The sequence below is a fragment of the Thermobia domestica genome, chromosome 18 (assembly GCF_964235325.1).
Source record: "Thermobia domestica chromosome 18, izTheDome1.hap1.1, whole genome shotgun sequence".
NCBI classification, from domain to species: Eukaryota; Metazoa; Arthropoda; class Insecta; order Zygentoma; family Lepismatidae; genus Thermobia; species Thermobia domestica.
The window spans coordinates 76,861,883-76,883,959 of record NC_137471.1 but is presented as its reverse complement, the minus strand read 5'-3'; the positions used below and the strand labels follow the sequence as shown (position 1 = coordinate 76,883,959).

The 22,077-nt window shown below is 36.1% G+C and overlaps 1 protein-coding gene across 1 annotated transcript in view; it reads left to right on the top strand.

The window, feature by feature from the left end:
• LOC145676144 (uncharacterized) overlaps positions 1-22,077 on the top strand; it is a 140,634-nt gene that overhangs the window by 16,068 nt on the left and 102,489 nt on the right. The window contains exon 2 of the mRNA XM_081747051.1: positions 15,272-16,269. Coding sequence (XP_081603177.1) covers positions 15,272-16,269 — 998 coding nt within the window. The remainder of the gene's footprint in view (positions 1-15,271; positions 16,270-22,077) is intronic.

The window sequence follows — 22,077 nt, the reverse complement described above, 5'->3', positions numbered from 1 at the left end:
GTTCTAGAGAACACTAGGACGATGCTCACGACACCAAATCATGTAATGAACTGTTTCGTGGTTGCAGCAGAACTTTTTGAACAAGTTTGAACTTGATGCGTGGAGTTACGAGAGGTTTTGCAATAATAAAAAAATCTTCTTCTTCTTCTTCTTTTTATTATTATTATTATTATTATTATTATTATTATTATTATTATTATTATTATTATTATTATTATTATTATTATTATTATTATTATTATTATTATTATTATAACTTACACAGACGTAGTTTTTATTCCACATTTTGGTTTTACTAATGATGGCAAACAACAAGTGAAATTCACACTTTATGTTGCAAACTATCAATAAGGCACGAGATAAAACTTTTTAATGAAATACATGTATGTTTTCGAAAACTGTGGTGATGTGGGAAAAATTGTGCTTCATGTGATGTTTACAATCATTAATGAATACCAAATATCACATAAAAACCACTTAGTGTCATTTGGAAACAAATAAAAGTTCTACCAAGTTGGCAACACTGCCAACCAAATTGCAACGCACGTAAAAATTATCATATTGATACAAATCAACTTTCTGAACTTCATCATAACTTTAACACATAGTTCTGATTTAACGTGAAATTTATATTTTATTTTCCATTGTCGCGAGCCAATTTTGGGTCCCGAGTTTGAAATCCTGTAACTCGAAAACGAAGCGGAATTCGAGTCATGTTAGGAACTTTTCTACTGGATTTGATGTCAGGATTCATCTCTCAAAATTTTCATACGCCCTTTCAAATCGCCTAGTGTATAGGACCTAAATGCCCATAAGAAATATTTATATTCCAAGTACAAAAATCGAAATTTCAATAATTCTTTCCGCATTTTAGGGGCCGCAGCAGCATGAACAATTAACTGATATTAAATACTTAGGTACTTCTCCAATACATGTAAAAAATTCAGATTTTTAAAAGGTGGGAAACGTAAGTCTTGTAGATCCCATATAAAAAAAAAATAAATGACATCTGAGACTATGATGGGGACTAATTGTATTTTGCCTGGACGATTTGAAATGGAATCGGTCATATATATATCCATATTTCTATAAACTAAATCCGGATTATTTTTAAAAACATAAAAGTTGTTAAAAATATGTACGGTTGTTAAAAATGAAAAATGAAATCTTTTAAAGAATGAAAATATTTAGTTTGACGTTCAACGGGGATGACACGTCTCTGTAGGCTAGAGGAGACGGATGAAAATGATTAAATGCGAAATTGATTTTTTTTGTTTTCCCAGCGGTAACCGAACCTAGGATTATGTGCACGAAAGACACGCATGTGTCCACTAGACCATTGGGCAGGGCTATAAAATCTTTGTTTCACATTCCATGATTATGCCCTGTAGCCTAAAAACGGATGATTGGTGGGAGTGAATGAATATGAATAGAATTGGTGGAGTGAGAATGTGGAAGAAAATAGATCTCCAAGAAAACCCATGGACACGATATTGCCCACCATAAACTTACATGGCCTAAGATTGAATCAAGAATTATTTGCATTAAGAATTAATTGCACTACCACTGAGTCACTATCCTCCATTGTTCAGCCGTAGTTAATATCGTCATATCATTAGCCAATATTCGACTTAACTTTACTGTATTTCCATCTATTCATGAATACGTGCTATTTCTAATAATTATGTATAATAACAAAACCTATGTTATGCAAGGAATTCCTGTAATATGAAAAGTAAAATACTTTCAGTTCCATTAAATAAAATAAAAAAATAGATTCTAATTCATACCAATTATTTATATAAAAGTAATTTTCAAATATAAAAGGTAAAGGAGAATATATTTATTGCTATATTGTGCAATTTTCAATTACAGCCAGGAGACATTTTATGTAGATGCTCTAATAATGAAAAAGGGAGGGAAGTTAATGAGTGTTTATGTACAAAAAGAGATCATTCCGTCATCCACCTGGTGGGATTGAGAACAAGTTTGGAAATTGGCTAAAAGATGTTGTTGGACGCATATAATATATATAATTAAACACTTGTGTCTTTAAAATGTGTATAAAGGTAGAAACTGTTTTGCCAAACCGTTTTCGTTCTCCACAGTGTACAAAACTAAAGCTGCTTAATCCATCATATTGCATACTTGCATCCAACTACGAGATGCATCCCATGGAAAAATATACATGGTGTTTTAGAAAAATAATGAGATTGATTTTCTTTCAACGATGAATTTTACTATTTTAACAAATCAAGGTTATCTCCTTCAAAATAGTCGTCTTGAGCAGCTATACAGTGTTGGAGGTTTTTGTTTCCATTTCTCGGAGCGATGCTGGAAGGCTTCTGCTGGAATACCTTTCAGCTCGTCGGTTACGCTCTTCTGGATATTACCGAAAGTACCAAAATGGCGTTTTTTCAAGTAGTTTTTAAGGAAGCGAAATCAAAGGAAATCACAGGGGTGTAGATCCGGTGGATAGGGAGGTTGAGAAACCACAGGAATGTTTTTTTTCTGCCAAAAAATCATTGATTGAGGCTGCTGTGTGGCGTGGTTCTTTGGAAACACCGTCTTTTACACTTTTCTCATGCCCGAATCTTGTGGTAAAATTTAATAGACAATAAACACGTTCAAATTTAACTCACCACTGATCAGTTTCCCGTCAATCGACGATCTGACATCACAAGAGACTTCTTTCTGTTTCCACATTGTCATCTGATTTGAGTTTTAAGATTCGTGTCCCACTTGTTCTCGGTCTTCTACAAAGCAATTGTGCCATGTGAACACTTGTACCCTGGATAAGAAATGTTCTTCAAAGCCCTTTGTAACTTTTCATAAGTCACGGTAGCAGGCTTGCCATGCTTTACACAAAATTTGGCGGCACAACATTGCTCCAATTTTTGTCGGTCCATTTTCGTAACACACCTCACAAACACAACTTCACTTACCCTCTCATCAGTCGTGTAGCAACTGGAGCAAGTTCAAACTTGTACTGAGTCAACAGGAAGAGTTGAGTTAACTGTGTGTGAAGGTGGAAGCAGCAGCGTTGTCGGTTTGTGTACAGTGTTTCCAGTTCCAGTACTTTGTTAAGCCCCGCAACTGGCCATATATAATAATAGGATATATATTATATATCCTTTAAAAGTTACGTCACTTTGCACAGATTGTAAGATATGAGAATAATGCAGCAGTCAGCTTTGATATAAGTTACAAAAAAATAGTAAATACATACATTACATTAAAAAATCTTATGTTTTATCTTTCATTAAATAATTGAACATGGGGGGGCGCGGTGGCTCAGTGGTAGAGCGTTCACCTCTGGTGCTTGGGGTCCCGGGTTCGATCCCAGCCCCCGCCAAGTGAACTTTGTGGTGGACAAACACCGCGCTCGTGGGTTTTCTCGGGGTTCTCCCGTTTCCTCCCACATTCTTCATTCCACCATTTCACTCATCTCTCATCATCACCGTCTCCTTTAGCCTAACCGGCATAACCGTGGGACGTAAAACTTAAAGATTTCATTTCATTATAATTGAACATGATGTTTATGAAATTAATACTAATAATAATCACGCTATGAAATTAATAGTAGAAAATTAAAACTATTAAGTTATTACGTTAAAATGAAAAATAAGAAATCGAAACTAAACTAGTATACTAGAATTCTTTGTAGTAAACCTGAATATAATTTAAAAATAAAAGAATAAGTACAGTTAACAACGCCTTTATACAATACTTTAAAAAATAACCATAAAATAATTCGCAAAAAAAGTGTCCTGAGAGTAACAAAACTACAAAAAGGATTGTTTTTAAATTCTTATTTTTTTAAAAAAATCTCAAACGTGTTAATGGTCGAGGTGCGAGTAAAACTTATGGTGCTTAGACATTAGTATGACAGCGGTAGGTCCGCTGCACAGACACATTAAATCTGCGTATTTACTTTCTGCGATTTTAAGCTTTCTCAGGTTAAGCTTTCCTACATGAAAATCAATCATGTCCTCCTTGAGGCGTTTCAGTTGGAGTTTTTTGTAGTCTGATTACAAGTGGCTTGAATAGAAAATAGTAGAAAATAGTTCTAGTTGTGTAGAAATTAGTTGTCGTTGATCTCTTCAAAACCCTTATTTCATCATGTTCTTCCAGATCACGTCTTTTGTCCTTACTTTCGTCGGATTCTCGAATTTGTAAAATTCTAAAATCTTTGGAGAGTTGTTTGAAGTTCAGTAAGTCACTATGCTGTAGTTACACTACCCCAAAAGACTGTTTTTAGGACCCAGTTTGAACATATTCACAGTTATGAAGATATATAAATATTTCCTGCTTTATTAGCTATGTTAATCGTGCTATGGCATCATCGTCCTCTCTTTGACCATGAAAGCTTTCAAAATACTTGAGAGATATTTCATTCATTGATATTTGTACTACGAATAACATTATACAGAAGCATGAATGCAGTAATGGAATTCTTGTTCTTGTTCTGACTGTCCATGACTGACTGCCAAAAATTCAGCCCTTACACACCTCTTTTCATCTTTTTTCTGCAAAGATTTATATCTGCCGTAGCCACTTCTGATGAACCTCTCCATGTTGTCTTGTCTCATGCCAGACGAAACAAGAACAGTCCCTGCTTGCAAAATCATAAGCGGTCAAGATAAGAACATCGTATCGCCTTTCGTAAAAATACAACGGTCTCGTTTGTAATTACTATGTGGACCAAAGTTAACACCAAAGCTTTATTTTTTCTTTCCGCGCAGCTTGCTTATGTTTCTTTTTCAGTTCCCGTACTTTTTTCTACGAGGATCACTACGAAAGTTTTAAGATACGCATTGTTGTGGTACAGTATTTGAATTCCAACAATTGCGTTCGGTAGTGGTATCCAGAGCGGAGAACCGAAGCAAGTTTCAACTCGTCTCGCTTATCAGCGTGGCCGTATCGCATTCACTTGTTTGTTGATGTGAGCAGTATTCGGCTGTCTAGAATGGAGCTCGAAAGGGAACATTTTCGGGCAATGATCCTTTACGATTTTAAAAGTGGTTTGAACGAGACACAAAGCCTTAACCGTTTGCAGGTGGCATTTGGGGACCTTGCTCCTTCCCATGCTACAATTTTTCGGTGGTTTGGTGAATTCAGAAGAGGCCGTACATCGCTTAAAGATGAAGAGAGAGCTGGACGTCCGGCAACAGCTGTGTCCGATGAAAACATTGCCGCTGTGGATTTAATGATTCGAGAAAATCCTCGAAGAACTTTCAATGACATTGAATCTACAGTGAACATTGGATCGCCAGCAGTAACAAAAATTCTTCATGATCATCTTCGGCTCAAGAAGGTTTCATCTCGTTGGGTGCCTCACACTTTGACTGAACAGCAGAAGCGCATGCGTGTGGAATGGCGTGAAGAAATACTTGCAAGATTTGATGGAGGCAATTCTCGACGCGTCTCTGACATTGTTACTGGTGATGAGACTTGGGTCTATCAATTTGACCCTGAAAATAAATGCCAGTCTACAGTTTGGATCTTTCCAGACGAAAATCCACCCACAAAAGTGAAGCGACCGCAAAGTGTGGAGAAGAACATGGTCGCAACTTTCTTCTCCAAATTTGGCCATGTTGCAACTGTTCCACTTGAAGAACAAAAGACTGTTACTGCTCAGTGCTACACCACTGTTTGCCTAACAAAAGTGTTCCAGAAGCTTCGGGGACGGCGTCCAAGAACTGGATTGCGTGAGATCCTGCTTCATCATGACAACGCGTCCAGATACACGGCCAACATCACAATTCAGTTTTTAAAATCTACGGAGGTCAAACTTATTACTCATCCGCCGTATAGCCCTGACCTGGCCCCGTGTGATTTTTTTCTGTTCCCAAGATCAAAGATCGCATACGTGGGAAGAGATTTTGCAGCTCTGAAGAAACTCTAGTGGCTTACGAGAATGAAATGTCAACACTTGAAGAAAAAGACTGGCAACACTGCTTCCAAAAGTGGTTTCCGAGGATGCAAAAGTGTGTATAGTGTAATGGTGAATACTTTGAGAAAATGTAAGTGTTAAATTGATTTTAAGTATGTAAGTTATTTCACATCTCAAAACTTTCGTAGTGACCCTCGTATTTAGTAATGTGTGCTTCAAATCTTTCTAGCAGCTGTGCGTTAACTTCATCATCACCTTGGTAATAACTAACGTAGAAAGAACATTGGTCTCTTTCAAATGATGGAATAAGATAGTTCGCTTGGAATGATCGCTTTGCTGATCAGAGTTCTGAAAACACCCTCCAATAGTTTGAAAGATCAAGAATATCATTTTGGTAGTTAAGTTCTTTCTTATATAAGTCGTACATTTTAATGTTGTGTAGATTTTCCCTTTGTCACAAAATAAATGAAAAGAAATTGAGTAGTTTGATGCAATAAGGGCGTAAGTCTGAAACATGTAGTTGGAAAAAAAAATATGTTAAAAATTTAAGCAGTGTTGGGTAAGTTACCTGTAAAAATGTAACGCGTTACAAGTTACTTTATTTTTCCTTAAAATGCAACGCGTTATTAACGCGTTACTTGCCTCAAAAGAGTAACCGTTACTCTACTTCGAAAGTAACGCGTTACTAACGCGTTACTTTTAGATCCGAATCTTTGAATATGTAAAAAAAATCTTATTACTTCAATTTTCCGTATTGTTATTATTATTATTATTATTATTATTATTATTATTATTATTATTATTATTATTATTATTATTATTATTATTATTATTATTATTATTACAGATTCCGATTTATCCAATCATCGTAAATGTTTAGAACTGTAGGTTGATAATAGTAGCGTTGCTATATCCTTTCATGTGGACAGTTACTTTTTGGAAATTTAATGTGCTTCGCTGACTTCATAAACGTAATATTTCACGTTCTGAATCACTTTATGTAGATGCAAGAACAAATCCTTACTTGACAGCTATATGAACATTTTCATATAATGTAACACTGACTAAAATGCCATATTGCGTTAGAAAATATGACTGCATATTATTATTCTGCTAAATTAATTATAACATTCTTATGTAAAAATTAAAAATACAGAATATAGAGCAACATTGCACTATAACTAATAAAATAACACATGAGCTGGGGGTGAATCAAAACTTGTCAGTAACTCTAAAATCGATACATGGTTTTTAAAGATAGTTGTTCTAAACTCTATAATCAACAGGACTAAGATACGCAAACTGATCTGAAACAACTCCAATATTACATACCATCAACAAACTATTTTCTAGTAATCAGAACAGAATTTATTCATTTTAACTTAACCTCTTACTATATGTCGTTAATTATGGCACCCAAGCTGTTGATAAATATTTCTCGCTTCACTTCAGACCAAGGATAAAAGTGAGGGGGAACTTGGGTAGACGACGTCCCCCTACTTTCAGAAAATATATGTGGCGTCTCTCCACTTTCTAAAGAAATGTCAATTGGCAAAGATTTGCACGGGGACGGCGTGACGTCATTCATCCCCTTACCTTTTCAGATCCAGTTTTACCCCTACTTCAGACACTTTACTTTTAAATTCTGTCCACCATCATCCACAGCTTTTAAGAAAAAGTATTCTTTCAAATATTCGAACTGTAAAATATTTTCGTTCTAGATCTTTATAAAAACAACACCAATCAAAGTATAATGGACCACCATTGCACTTGTAGGTCACTCGCTAAATGTATTGATTTGGAGCTGTCAAAATCTATGACAAAATCTTACAGGTCCTTGCAATCAGTACATGTGATTTTCCTAAGGTTGTACTCATCTTCCAAAAACAGCAAGCGACACTAAGATCTTATCTGTTTCTCTGTATGTCGGTGACTGACTGTCGGTCACTCACATAGTTCATGCTCCATTTCACCATTCTGAGAAATTCATTTACAAGAAAGAAAATTTTGTTTCCTAATATATATATACAGTATTGTAATTACTTATTCGAAATGTAACGCAAAAAAAGTAACGCAAACTAGGTACGTTACTTAAGAATTTGTAACGCGTTACTAGGAAACGTTACTTAAAAAGTAACGTGTTACAAGTAACGCGTTACTTGCGTTACGTTACTTCCCAAGACTGAATTTAAGTAGTGTTTTTTTTTCTTCCAGAAAACAATGTAATATGCAGTATTTTATTCCGATATTGAATTGAAATGTTACCAGGAGCTAAACAAGCATGGCAAAACCCACAAATACGTTTGATGCAAAAAGGGCGAAAAACTCGCTTACGCCCTTATTACATCAAATTCCACAATTACATATTAAAATGGAAAGAAAACCAAGTAAAAATTGTTTTGAGATACGACTGTAACTGAAAATTAGAGAAAGTTACATTAGTTTTTCTTACGAACTGTCATAATCTCGACTTACGGCTGTTCGAGAGAAAAATAATTCTTTAAAATTTTGACATGATGCACATCAATTTGCTTATTCTACGATTATCCTTAGGAATTGTGATACGGCGGTTAGAGATATCTATAGAGCTCCTAAAGGGAATTCATGAGTAGTTGTAACTCAAATATTAAACATTTTGCAAAAAGGAAAGACAATATTGCATATTAATCATAGAAAGTTATTAATAATAAAGTGAAGGTAAGTTTGTAAATATTTACAGAGAAACATGATGATATTTTTAAACAATCCATGACACATATGTATTCCACTTTTTTTTCTTTCTTGTGTGTGTGAAATTCGTGATATATATATATACGTGAAATTCGTGATTTCTGTACTTCAACAACAAAATGTAAACAAATAATTCACGAAGAAGGAAATTTATGTCAAACAACTCCAAAAAATTGCTCTTACAGCCTTAATGTGAACAGTCGTAGATATTTCTTAAGAATAATCGCTAAGTTGAACAGTCCTAAATGTCCCTTTGAAATGAACTTTGCTACCCAGCTTCTGACTGCTGGATGTTTGCCATCCCTTTTGCTGTGTGGACTTTGTAGTGAACAAAAACCGTGCTCGTGGGTTTTCTCGGGATTATTCCGTTTCCTCCCACTTTCTTCATTCCACCATTTCATTCATTTCTCATCATCACCGTCTCCTTTAGCCTAACTGGCATGACCGTGGGACGTAAAACTTAAAGATTTTGCCATCCCTTTTCAAACACGACATCAATGTGTCATCACTGATATGTCTCACTCACTTCCTCTGGTGTCTTCTTTCTGCTTCCTTAATGTCTTGGTGAAACCTCTTTCTCGTCTTTTCACTAACAGCCCTAAGATTTTCTGAAAAGTGATCTAGATGAGAATGAAGAAAGTGTAGTTTCAGGCTCATTCTACACCCCAACTTATTCATGTGATCTAGCATCGATTTCACAATTGTTTTGTACTGTTCATTCTTTACATTTGCAAGGAACTTCGTCATGACGTCCCTCATTGCAACCTATGCAGCGAGCTCCTCGACATCGTCTGTTCCAAGTTCCGTTCTTTGAGCAGCTTTCTAATTTGTGGCCCATCAAAAATGCCTTCCTTGACCTTTGCATCTGATAAATCTGGTAACTTGCTTCAATATACTGAAAACAGGGGCTACTTTTCTCCAAGACCTAGACATGCTTCACGGTTCCTACTTTGATGTGTAGCTGTGGCAAAATAGCTTTTTGTAGGTCAATTAAAGCAAAATTTGTAACATTTTTACACCTAGTCAACACTTTTCATGGGCCAGCTGAGTGTAGACCAGTGTTATTCCCTTGCTTTGCCATCCCAGATAAATGACAAGTGAATCTAGTGTTGCCTACTTGTTGTACTAATAGAATACCCCACACCTTGAAGTCACTACACTCATCCCATGTTTGCTCATGATATTTGATTTTGTCCAAAACCGTTTGCATTGTGATGTAATTTTCTTTTAGTGCAATGAAATGGGCCACAGGTATCGAAGATAGAATGTTTCTGTTATGAAAAGTAGTACAGCCTTTAAGCTTCTTTTAGAGGAATCCAGAAACAGTATCCAATCTTCCTGCTTGTAATCACTCCCCGGCTTTTGTATCAGTCTTGGAATGTTACAGCCATATGTCAGATCATTCTCCTTGAAACACTTCCTGAACTCCTTATCTCTGTACGAAGATAAAATAATTCCAGGCGCAAGAATTTTATTTCTTTCAGCCTAGCAGTTTACTTTTTTCCTTCGTGAGACATCGGTCTCATATCAGATTAGTCCACTTCGACTGATTAAATAATTGCGGACTTGTGTGGCTGGTGAAAAATACATATCAAGTTGCTCGTCTTCGAAATTTAATGAAGCTTCAGATAAACTGGTAGGAGGAAAGGTATGGAATTCCTGGTTCATGAGGAACAGGTCTCATTGTCGACATTAAATTCGAGTACATAATACGATCCTTGTTTTTCTGATTAAATCCAGATACTTTAGAGAGGCAAAAGTAACAGTCACTTCTATGGTCCTGAGGTTCAGCCAAACCATTCCTATCCCGAATAGAAGGCTTTGTTTCCCATGACTCCACTGGTGTCACTTTTCAAGTTACGTTTTACAAATTGGAGTCCACGCGTTATTCAAGTCTTCTAATTTTACTTTAACATAATATAAATGTTTCTCCAATGCAAATATTGGCCTTCTCTGCCCCTGCAGTATATAATGCCCACACACGTAAGAGAATGAGTCTATTCACACATCTAACTCCTGATATACTCGATATTTTCATAACACAACACAGATATATATATCTCAGATTTCTAAAGCATTCATGACGGAACCGACTGCCACCGGACTAGGTCGCATTAGGTTGAGGTGAGTTGATTTCGAGTTCAACGTCCCTTTCAGCACCGAGGCTATATGAGACAGAACCTACTGATTAACGTGGAATCCGAACCACGTGAGCTTCCGCCGGGAATCGAACCCGGGTCTCTCACGCCATAGGTCACATTAGGAACAGTGTCAAAGAGAGTGGGGCGTAGCACGGGAAGGCTGTTAACAAGCTGACTTTGCCCAAATCAACCAATCGCGTGAGAGAATGTTTTACTAATGGCATTTTAAAGAAAGCTAACGGTTGCAAAGTAAAGGGTTTTGGAATTTAAAGCAGGTTGTTTTAGTTAATATTTTCCTCCTGGTAAAGGCAGAAAAACGTAGCCTAAATTTTAACGTAGGCAGGATAAGCAAAATTTTGTCGCTATACTTTGCATTACCTATGCTAAAATGTTTGATCTAGCGGGAAAAGAATCTAAATTGGCAACTCTACATATCAAGCAGTAACAATTCTAAAAAATAGACTCTGATATCGGGCGAGGTCAATAGAGGGGACAAATCCGATAAAGAGAAGTTGAATTCATAGAAATGCGCAAAAATAACAACAGAGCCGATTCATTGTTACTGCAAAGCAGCAGCAAGGGCAGTGGTAGTAAATGGCGATTGAAACGAAAATTAGACGAAGAAAAAAATATATATATATATATACTGGGTAGTAGATTCATTTATCTATCTACATAAATAAAAATGAAAGTGACTATGTTTCTGACTGAATGGACCTTCAGCCACCCGATCGATCTCGATCAAATTTTCAGCGTAGATGCGATTCGGGACTGTGATGGTTTTGATCATCTCACTTTGATGGTGCAATTTAGGGGAAGGGTATATATATATATATATATATATATATATATATATATATATATATATATATATATATATATATATATATATATATATATATTAGCGGCAGTTTCTCTTAATGTTTGCATGTTTGTACAAATCTCCTTCCAATATTTTCAATTTTTATTTGTGCTAAATCACTTTTCGTTTTGTCAACATCATCTCTTTTTAAACAAGTGCGTTTGAAACGGGGCTTGCTAGTTGTTTTCTGCTTGAGAGTTTGCCAAACTCCCCAGCTTAACACCTTCTTGGCCACTGCGGGTGTTGCGCAGTAATAAGGGGGTTATAACTCCGTGCACTGCCTCATAAGGCTCCATATGCTTGCAGATCTTTTGCAATAACGCTTTAGAACTGGAACTTCTCCACCGTCTCTCCCTCTGTAGTATTGGTTGGCACGGTTCTCGCCTGAAGGGGAAGTTTAATCTCAACTTGTACGAACAGCATAAGTGGTTATGTGAATGTGAAATTAAAAATGCTTTGTTTTGGGGGAGTAGTAACTACATAAATGAGGTTCTGTTACTACAAATAAAGTTCATCAGAATAATCAGTGGGGCATCATACAAGGAACATTGTAAACCATTATTTTGTAAATTGAAAATTATGACTGTTGTAAATTTGTATATATATATAAAGTTTTAGTTTATGTAAAACAAAACATGTCAGATGTTAAACGTAGACAGGATATTCATTCATACAACACAAGATATGCTAAACAGGTTGATGTATCATACAACAGGCTAACAAAAATTAAAAATAGCTATGCAATACAGGGTACAAAATTTATGAATAGGGTACCAATAGACATCCAAAAGTTACCGCTCACTCATTTTAAAAGCAAACTGTATGATTGGTTAATTACTGTACCATATTATAATATTAAGGAATTTGAAGAAGATAAGAGTATATTGAAATAGGGATTAAAAAACATAGTTATAAAACTGCATTTGACGTTGTCTATTGTCTGTATACAGACAAAAACAATAAAAATATTCTATTCTATTCTATTCTAATAGTCTGATCCTTTGTGACAATGTTGCGTAACCGTAACCAAGTCGCTACAGAGAGAGAGAGAAAAAAAAGATAACTTGCGCCTTACCTAAATGCGAGATTGCCAACTGGTCATAACTATTGGTTCTGTCAACCCAGTAAGATCAAGGCAGCTAAGGAGATACTAAAGGCGACCCTGTGAAGAGTGAAGACAAATTGAGGGTGTCGATATTTAATACACTCGTATCTGAAGGAGTAGAAATTTGGCAGCATTGATACAATGTCTTCCTTTTCATGTGTGTATGAGAAAATTGGAGGGCAATTTTTAGAAAAAGAGTGTTAATTGGGGAAGGGGTGAGATTTTAAAGCGGGTAGCGGACTTTGTAGTGTTGTATGTTTGTGTGTGTGTGTGTATGTGTGCCGGTCTTTGTTGTTCATTGGAATATTGTTGCTGTAATTGCATAATTACGTGTCTGTCACTGATATACGTGAACTATTCTAGTAATGAATTCTGTAACGTCTCAGTTGAATTAGCCGTTTTCGAAAAGAACTTCAGAAGGAAACCTACTTGTGAAAGACATCGGAAGACCGATTCCGACTCTCAATATAACGCAAGTAATTAGAAGTCAGAAACGAACATTTACAAGGAAGTTTAATCTCAACTTGTACGAACAGCATAAGTGGTTATGTGAATGTGAAATTAAAAATGCTTTGTTTTGTTTTCCCTGTCTGTTGTTCGGGTCGGAGGAAGATGCATGAGGAGTAAAAAAAGATGCGGATATCAGCATCTGAACGACAAAATAAATAAATAAAACATGAGAATTCGTCAGCTCCTATAAGACACGTTCTAATCTCACTGTGTTGGGAAGTGTGAATATTGCTGCTCAACTAGATGCTGGTTATAGGCGGTCCATTGAGAATCACAATCAAAAAGTGGCGCAAAACAGGTACATGCTCAATATAATCATCAATTGCATTTGGTTTCGTGGCACTTTCGAATTGGTTCAAGAGGATATGATGAAAAACACTCTTCTTCAAATCGAGGCGTATTTCGTAGATTAATTAATTTCGGTGCAGAACTTGACAGCGCTCTCAAGAGTCATTTAGAAAGCACAACAATTTTCAACAGTACGTCAAAAATCATACAAAATGAGCTTCTCCATTGCATGCGTGAAGCATGCCATGAAGAAATCGCTATTATTATTTATACCAGTGGGTATTATTATTGACACTTCCGATGCCTTTTAAATCCAAGTTCAGCCCCGCAACTTGGAGGATATATATATATATATATATATATATATATATATATATATATATATATATATATATATATATATATGTGTGTGTGTGTGTGTGTGTGTGTATGTGTGTATAAAAGTGATCGAAAATGACGCTATTAGAGAACGCTTCAGTAATAGTAAAAAGTGACTGACTAACGGAATATATTACTATTTTTTTAATTTTAATCCAGCGAAGCGGATAATTGACGCCAGTTCATGTATGTACATTTCCGTTATCGTCTAGTTCGAGGCAACTACGCAGTGTGACAGATCAAGCAGCTTTAGTTTATGCACACTGAGCAAGTTGAAACTGGTTCGACGAAACTTGCTTGTGGCTTTCTATAAATTTTTAGGATGTAAGTGTTTAACTAATCCTGGGAAACCATAAGAGAAATTAGAATAGCCAACTGCGTGATTCAGACTCACGATTGTTAGGGGAGAACACTGACTGTTTATTTGTGCCATCTCAGTAAATGTGGGATTTTATAAGAAGAAAAAAAGCTGTATAAAGAAAAATTATATCAAACTATTCTCACACGCAAGGGGATGAAATGTAATAAAATCGTGATAGAAAACAATGACATTACTGCATGTATTAGAAGGGAAAGAAGGGAAACGGTGCCACATACAGGTATTGTCTTCACCACATATTCAGTGCATATTTGGTATTACAAATCACATTCTTTACGAATTAGTTTTTAGTATGTTAGTTATAGTGTTATTGCCCAAGTGCTGAATAAAAGATTTAAGGTGAACATGAAGGACGAACGTGGAACAAAGGAAAGGAAAGGAATGGCGAAAGAAGCATTTAGGAGGAAGAAAAATCGTGCGACATTCAATCAAGACTTAAGAAAACCTTTCAAAATGTTTCTCGTAAAGTATTGTATTCTTTGAGCCAGAAACATGGCGGAAACAATATTGCCTTTTAATGTAACAATATTAACTACAATTGCAAAATGTGCATTTTGCACGAGCTGGGATCGAATCAGGAACCCTGCTCGTACCAGAGGCGAGTGCTCTTTCACTGTACCACCGCTTTCGCTTAAAGACATCTGTTGAACAAGATATACGTTTAAGTAACGATAGACGGCTTCTTTTCACCTAGATAAAAAAGAGAAGCTGAAAATTAGTTAAGCCACTAAGTAACAGGGAGAAATAGGTATAGGACCAGAATTTCACACTTGACTTAACCCGGAATAAGTTTTCAAGGGATTAAGAAGAACTTGAAACAAACTATAGAAATCAGTAGACGAAAAATGCTTCTAATCCTTTTTACATAGTTTATTTCTAATCTCTAGTAGTAATTGACCTACGCTCAAAGATGTATTTAATTTGTACTATTTTTCATTTACATTAAAGTAGATTTTTTTTTTTTTTTTTTGTATATTTTCAGGATGAAAATGTAGGTTGCTACTGGAGTGCCTCACATACAGACAATAATTACTCGATAGATGAATATGATAGCGTTAGGGAGCATGCAGAAGAAGACCGAACCATGACAATTCACGGAAGCGATAGTGCAGCCGATTTGTCGGAAGGCGGTGAACTATTGCACGGCACTCATGCAGGAATGTATGATAATATGGTAGTATTTCGTTGTTGGGAGAAATACTGGTCCATTAATGGGGAACGACTCATATGGGAGAGTTGGATTAACAAGTATGGGAATTACATTAACCCTGGTTATTTAAGTGGACGCGGAAGTGCTGATATCTCTGGACAGAATGATATTCTTGCTGCCGTTAACGAAAACCAGTGTTCTTCCGAGAGTAACCATCAAGTGAACAAAAATTCTGGAGAGAATGGCTTTTTGGCAGCTCGTGAATCAGTGACCGATAGTGATCGTTCTAGTAGATGTTCCGGACTTGAATCTAATACTGATTCCATGACAACTGTGACCCAGATCACCATGTCATCACTTGACTGTGATGATGATTCAATGAAAAGTTCACAGTTTTCAGAACTCAGCACAAGTTCCGAAAACGATTCCAATGATGCAGATGCATATTGGCAAGATTTGTGGAAACAACATTTTGAGGAACAATGTTATACACATTATAATGAATTTATGTCTACTTACGGTACAGGCTGTGATAGTTTGAAAGAATATGATGACTCTATTGAAACAGTAGATACTGACAACAGAAGTAGTAAACACTCGACTCAACCTAGTGAGGATGGGGAAGAAGTTACATTGAGAGAGAATCAAGAAAATTCCGCGTTGTGTGATAGTATTGATGGTGAAGAATGTGGAGCAGCTAATTCTAATGTTCCTGGTGATGCCGTATCGTCAGAATGTAAAGTCAATAATAATTGTGTGAATAATAAGAATGAGGTACAGCCGAGCAGTCGGAACCCAAAGCCAAGAAGAAGGGTTTATTCTGCTAAAAGGTTAGTAGTGTGAAAATCATTGGTTAACTAGAACTTAAGTAACATTTAACGAATAACAATATCGTTTTACGGTACTATCACTTAGTAGCTAGCACACTCATTTTTGCGAGCATAGTCTATTCAGGGTTCCTACTGGACAGGGAAAACTCAGGGAAAGTGGTATAAGTCAGGGAAGCCTAGGAAAAAAGACGGGAAATCAGAGAAATTTTATAAGATATTTTTTTCGAGCAGTAATCGTACACTAAATTCAGCTTAGCCAACCAGTATAATACCTATTTTCATGACTATTATTGGAGGTAAGTGGAATGTGCGTTTGAGCAATTAATTTGTCTCTATTATAGAATAAATGTTCTCATATATATAAATATTCACCGTTGTTTATTCCTTATTTACGATTTGAGCGTCATCCGATCATGAAAGTCAGGGAACTTCCTGCCAAAGGTCAGTGAAAGTCGGGGAATAGATTTCTCCAGATCAGTACGAATCCTGCTGTGGTTTATTCCCAGTAAAAACATGTATGGTTCAGAACCCACGATAAACAAGTTTCATGCCTCACGTGCTGGAGAAGATGGTCGTCTCCACTTTGGACTCAGTGAAATAGACGAAACGAAGTTAGTGAGTTCAATATTGTGTGTACCTACGGAGTTTTAAATCCTTCCTTACCATCGAGACTATATGAAAGTCTGATCTGTAGTTCAATGTGGTATCCAAAGTACAAAGCTCGCTTTGGTAATCGAACCAAGGCCAGAACTACAGTAAGCACGCATTTTAGTCACTGCAGTTCTGGGCTCAGTATTGACGTACCTAGATATGTGTTTTATTAGAGAAATGGTAGATGATAGGATCTGTAATAATGTTAAAGGGTTCTGTATTTTCTGGCCTATAATATGCATTTTTTTCTTTCTTTGAGAATAAGTCCAGAAATGGAATGTGTCTTATATGCCGATACAGAGATTTTGATTATTTCAATAAGTTTTTTCTGTGCTATGTGGTTGGATCTCTTCCTTGTTTCGTTACAGTGTACAACAGCGTTACGTGTAGCAGGATGGTGACTAAGGTAGAAAACCAGAAAAAGTTAGGAAATTTTAAGAGTCAGGGAATTTCGAAGGAATTATAACCAATTCTTGGCTCAAAATTACTTTTTACCAAAAGTGTACAAGACACTTTAGTAAACAACCATTCTTTAATATATTTTTTCTTTGCTACGAAAGACGAAAATTACAAGAACATTATTATTTATTTATTTATTTTTCTCCTTAATGGACTGCGCAATGTCTTGTCTGGAAACGATACAGGTGTTTCGCCGATTTGCTGTCTCCAGCCGGTCTGATAAGAAAAAATAAAGCTTCTGATAGTGTGATGGGTATGACAAAGCCAGACAACCAACCGTTTTGTTCAGAATTGCCAACTATTTACAAACTGTTTCTTCCTACAGTAATTGTATTCCGTTTTACATTAAGGTTGTTTGGAAATGTTTATTTCGTATTTTGTGAATACGCGGTTATCTCAAGAAAGACTGGATAATTGTGTAGACTGACGTTGCCAAGACTGTATAAGTTAATCCAGAACAATCGTCCTATATTAACATTTGTCTACTTTATAGTAACATTTTATAAATTGTCTGGCAATCCCTTTGAACGATGCGGGAAATTTTCCTTCCTGCTAGCCAAGCTAAACCCAATGCGGAAAATGCTTCTAGTCCTCAAATTAATGCGTCCTAGGCACCGCAGTTCTCTATATTTTAATTATTATATCTTAAAATGAAAATTCTAAGATAATTTTAGATATGGTTCAGTGCTTTTTTAATTGCTATTTTCAGAAATTTGTCCGTCTTTTCCATTAATAATGTGTAACAAACATCCGTTCTGTAGTTGTGGGCATTATTTTTTTGCTTTCGTTTATGCAGTGGAATATCATATTGGTGAATCATCCACAAAATACAGTTGGATCAACGATCCAATGGTAAATTCACTTTCCATGCGCGAATAATTCCAATCTCTTTCCATTTTCATTCCCATTAGTTTCGATTTTATCGGAGTTACTCGTCTTTCATTATGTGAAAATAGTTAATCAGTAATCACACAAATGAAAGGATTTTGGAACACGGTTACTCGTATTTTAGCTTGTGTTTTCATTGTTATGTATTTTAATTCTTAAAGAGGTTCATTTCGGATGTGCTTATGAGTTCACGAAAACTGCTGATGAAGTTACACCAGCGTATGGATTGGATCAGTACTCAGTGAATAGCTAGATTATTTTAATCAGACTCTTTTTATCTTTCAATATGGGATACGTCTATACATACCGAAGGGTCAATCCATACGAAGTGGTTCAGAGCAAGTTGCTCGACCATCTCCGAAAATTATAAAAATTGGAGTGTGACGAACCTTGTGTATGAGAAGGTCAATAACACTATTCATGTTGTTGTACGTACAAGTGTTCTTGAATGACAGCCATCTTTGTTGTCGGTGGAGTACCAATTTTTGCATTTGCATGCGTTTACGAAAACTATAGTTGCTCAGGACGTATGAATCAGACGAACAGCAAACAAAAACAGATGTTTACAAGAGAGATTAAGGTACACGGAGAATATATACTCTTGCTTCTAAATAAATATGCAGGATTGAAAACCAATACATAAAATCACCAGAAAAACTACAGAAAATTATACTTTTAAAGGGGGCATATTTTGGAATGGCATTAAGTGGGGGTTCATAAGTTTTGTGCTGAATATTATTGTATGTAGAGTCTTCAGAAATATCCATAGTTATGATACTACTGGCACAGTAGATTTATGGGGGTCCGAAAGTTGAAGTTTGTGATTTTGACGCCATTTTTGGGGCATAATATCTCAGGAGGGCAAAGTGCTAAAAATTGCTGCTTAGGCCACAAAGTAATTCTATATGTGAATATACTATTGCGAGAAAAAGTCATGACTGATATTACGTGGAGAGAAAATTAAGAACATGGTAAAAACGCGAACAAAGCACGTGCGTGACGATGGTCGTAGCCCGGAAAACTTCAAATGTTTTGATATGTTTCATGCTAGATCTCAAAAATTACGCAAGGTGCAGCAATAAGGCCAGCGTTTGTTTATGTTCAGTGGTGCAAAAGCTTGCGAGTGGTTCTTGTTCCATCTTTCTAGTTCCATGGTCATTGCCACGTTTATATTGAGGAGGTTAGCTTCTCTATTGCACCCACGACACTCATCGTCTAACTGGACCGCGGTATTAAGGCACTTAATGTATCAGCAAAATATCATTAAAATCCAATCCCAGTTACGGAAGTTAATATGTTCACAAAGTTGCGTGATAAAGAATAGATAGATGTAAGGATGGATAGATAATAGCTTTCTGCGTATTTAGCGTGGTTTCATCAGGTTACAGAGGCAGGATCGAAAGTGAAGAGGTGTTGTAGTTATGATGTTTTGTGTTCGTTTTATCCAGAGTTCCTGTGCAGATAACAAACATATCAGTTTCCAAGTATTCCAATACCACGTTGCTCAATGATTCTTTATTGTGGATTCAGGAAGTACCAAAAGACAAATGTTTTGCTCACTGCAATATGCGCTAGAGGGATTCTTAGTAAAAGGTAGCATTATAAAAGCAGACTTATTGTGATGCATTCAAAGTTTAATGGCATGCATCAATGCTCCCTGCTGCTAAGGTTGTGAAAGTATTGCTTAAGTTCCCAGAAAGTGAGGTTAGCTGGTAAATACAGCTCAGCGTGAAAAAATAGTACACCTTATTGTATAGGTTATCACCATACTTTAAAAGTGAACTAATTCAGTTGTTACAGCAGACATAAATGTTCGATTCTGGAGTCCCATAAAATGCAAATGTGCACGCATTATTTGACATGAGCTTTTTATTTACTTAATTAATTCTACAGTTTCTGATTTTTTAAAATCGCTTCCAAAGAGAAGCTTTCACATTATTCAGTTTTCAGTGGGTGGCTTCAGTGTAAATTTTTCTGCATATCGTCCAGTCAGATATCATGAAGTTGTCAAATGACCCTGTTATACTTGATGTAGGAAACTGTGGGTTACTTTACGTAGAGCATTCAAGGTTTCAATTGAGGTAACGAACAGGAGAATCGTTAAATTTCTAAGAGCTCTGCATAACTTATTTAAGGATGTTCCAGCATGCTGTGCCAAGTACACTTTTATAGAGCCAAAGAAAATTTTCCAGTAAAGTTTTGTTCAGTGTTGGCTTGAAAATAGTAGAGTTGCCCAGGGAGCCATTGACATTTATCTGTATATTAAAGTGTCAGAAAAGATAAAGTTTCGAGCCTTTCGAGCTATCAGATTGTATCAGGTATGTTGAAATAAGACAACATGCTTATTCTTAAACTCACATTTTTAAAGCACTTGGTTCAAAAGTAGAATCTTTCCGTACTGAATTTCAGACTAATTCTCCTTTCAGTCCATTTCCCGTATCGCTTTATCGAGTGTGATGCAACATTAGTTTGTAAAACCAGAAGATTTAAGTTCTTCGAGTTCATGTATGTGAATTGTTGTGAATGTTGTAGAAAAGAAAGAAATTCTTCCTGCGAAAAACGTTAACATTGGTTTTGCTACTCATAGTGCCTTTTGGAAATATCAACCAATAACGAATTTGGACATTTCTGGATTTTCGCCGAAATTGCAGAAAGTGTCTGCAGAAACTTGTTCTCAAACTTGTGGAGAAGTCATCTTTAAATTATAAATTGACTAGGGCTCTTTCGTGTTTGGATCTTAATGTTTCTGCAGGGTCTGATGTTGGAGTGAATCACACGAAGTTTCTTTTAGGTGAACTAGTTTAAAATAATTGGTTAGATAGTAATACAGCACATAGAGTTGTGAGACAGTTCAAAGAATTTGCTCCAATTGGTCTAGATTTTTTATCAACACTGTGTTGCTAATTACATATCAGAGAAAATTTCAGGAACACTGGGAAAAGTCAGGGAATTCTTTTCGGTAATTTTTTTTTTTGCCATCCTTCATATCGTTCATGACGTGTTGAGATTGAGCAAACTACGTGCTAGGTGAGTTCCGAAACGTTTGACATTTGGATGTATATAGGGAACTTTTGCGTCGGTGTGAAGCAGACTGTGAGGCATTTCTTCTTCATATTGATGGAAATGAAAGTTGGGATTTCAGATTTCCATGTTTTTGGCCCACTTAAAGATGGACTAACTAGATTGATGTTCCAGAATAACAAGAAAGTCTACTCTAAGCGGTGCATGAGTGATTATTAAAAAAAAAAAAAAAAAAAAAAAAAACTTGTGGACTCAGTACCTTTGTCACGAGCTTGTGCAGGTGTATTAAATTAGGGTGGGTAAATGAAAATTAAATTTCAAGTTTAATGTCCCACGGCTATGCATTTTAGGCTAAAGGAGAGGAAAGTAAATGATTAGGAAAGAATTGGTGGAACGAGGATGTGGAGTAAATGGGAAAACTCCGAGAAAACCCGTAGATACGGACTTGTCCACACTGGACTAATTCACTTGGCCTGGGATCAAACCAGGAATCACGCGCACCAGAGGTGAGTTCTCTACTGCTGAGTTACTACGTTACATGTTGGGGGGGGGAGAAAAGGGGGAGACTATCTTGAATAATAGTAATGTGGTTATTTTGGTGCTTATGGGAAGTATCTGAAATACCTGTTTTTTATATGTGGAGAAAAGGTTTGTAGAAAATATTTAAACCCTCTTCCTTTTCTTGGGATACGAAAACCATTAAAAGTGTAATTATAAAAATTCCTAATGTCATCCCTCATCCCATGACAATGGGGCCTGAATTTGAACAGCATCGGGGGAGTCACTGTT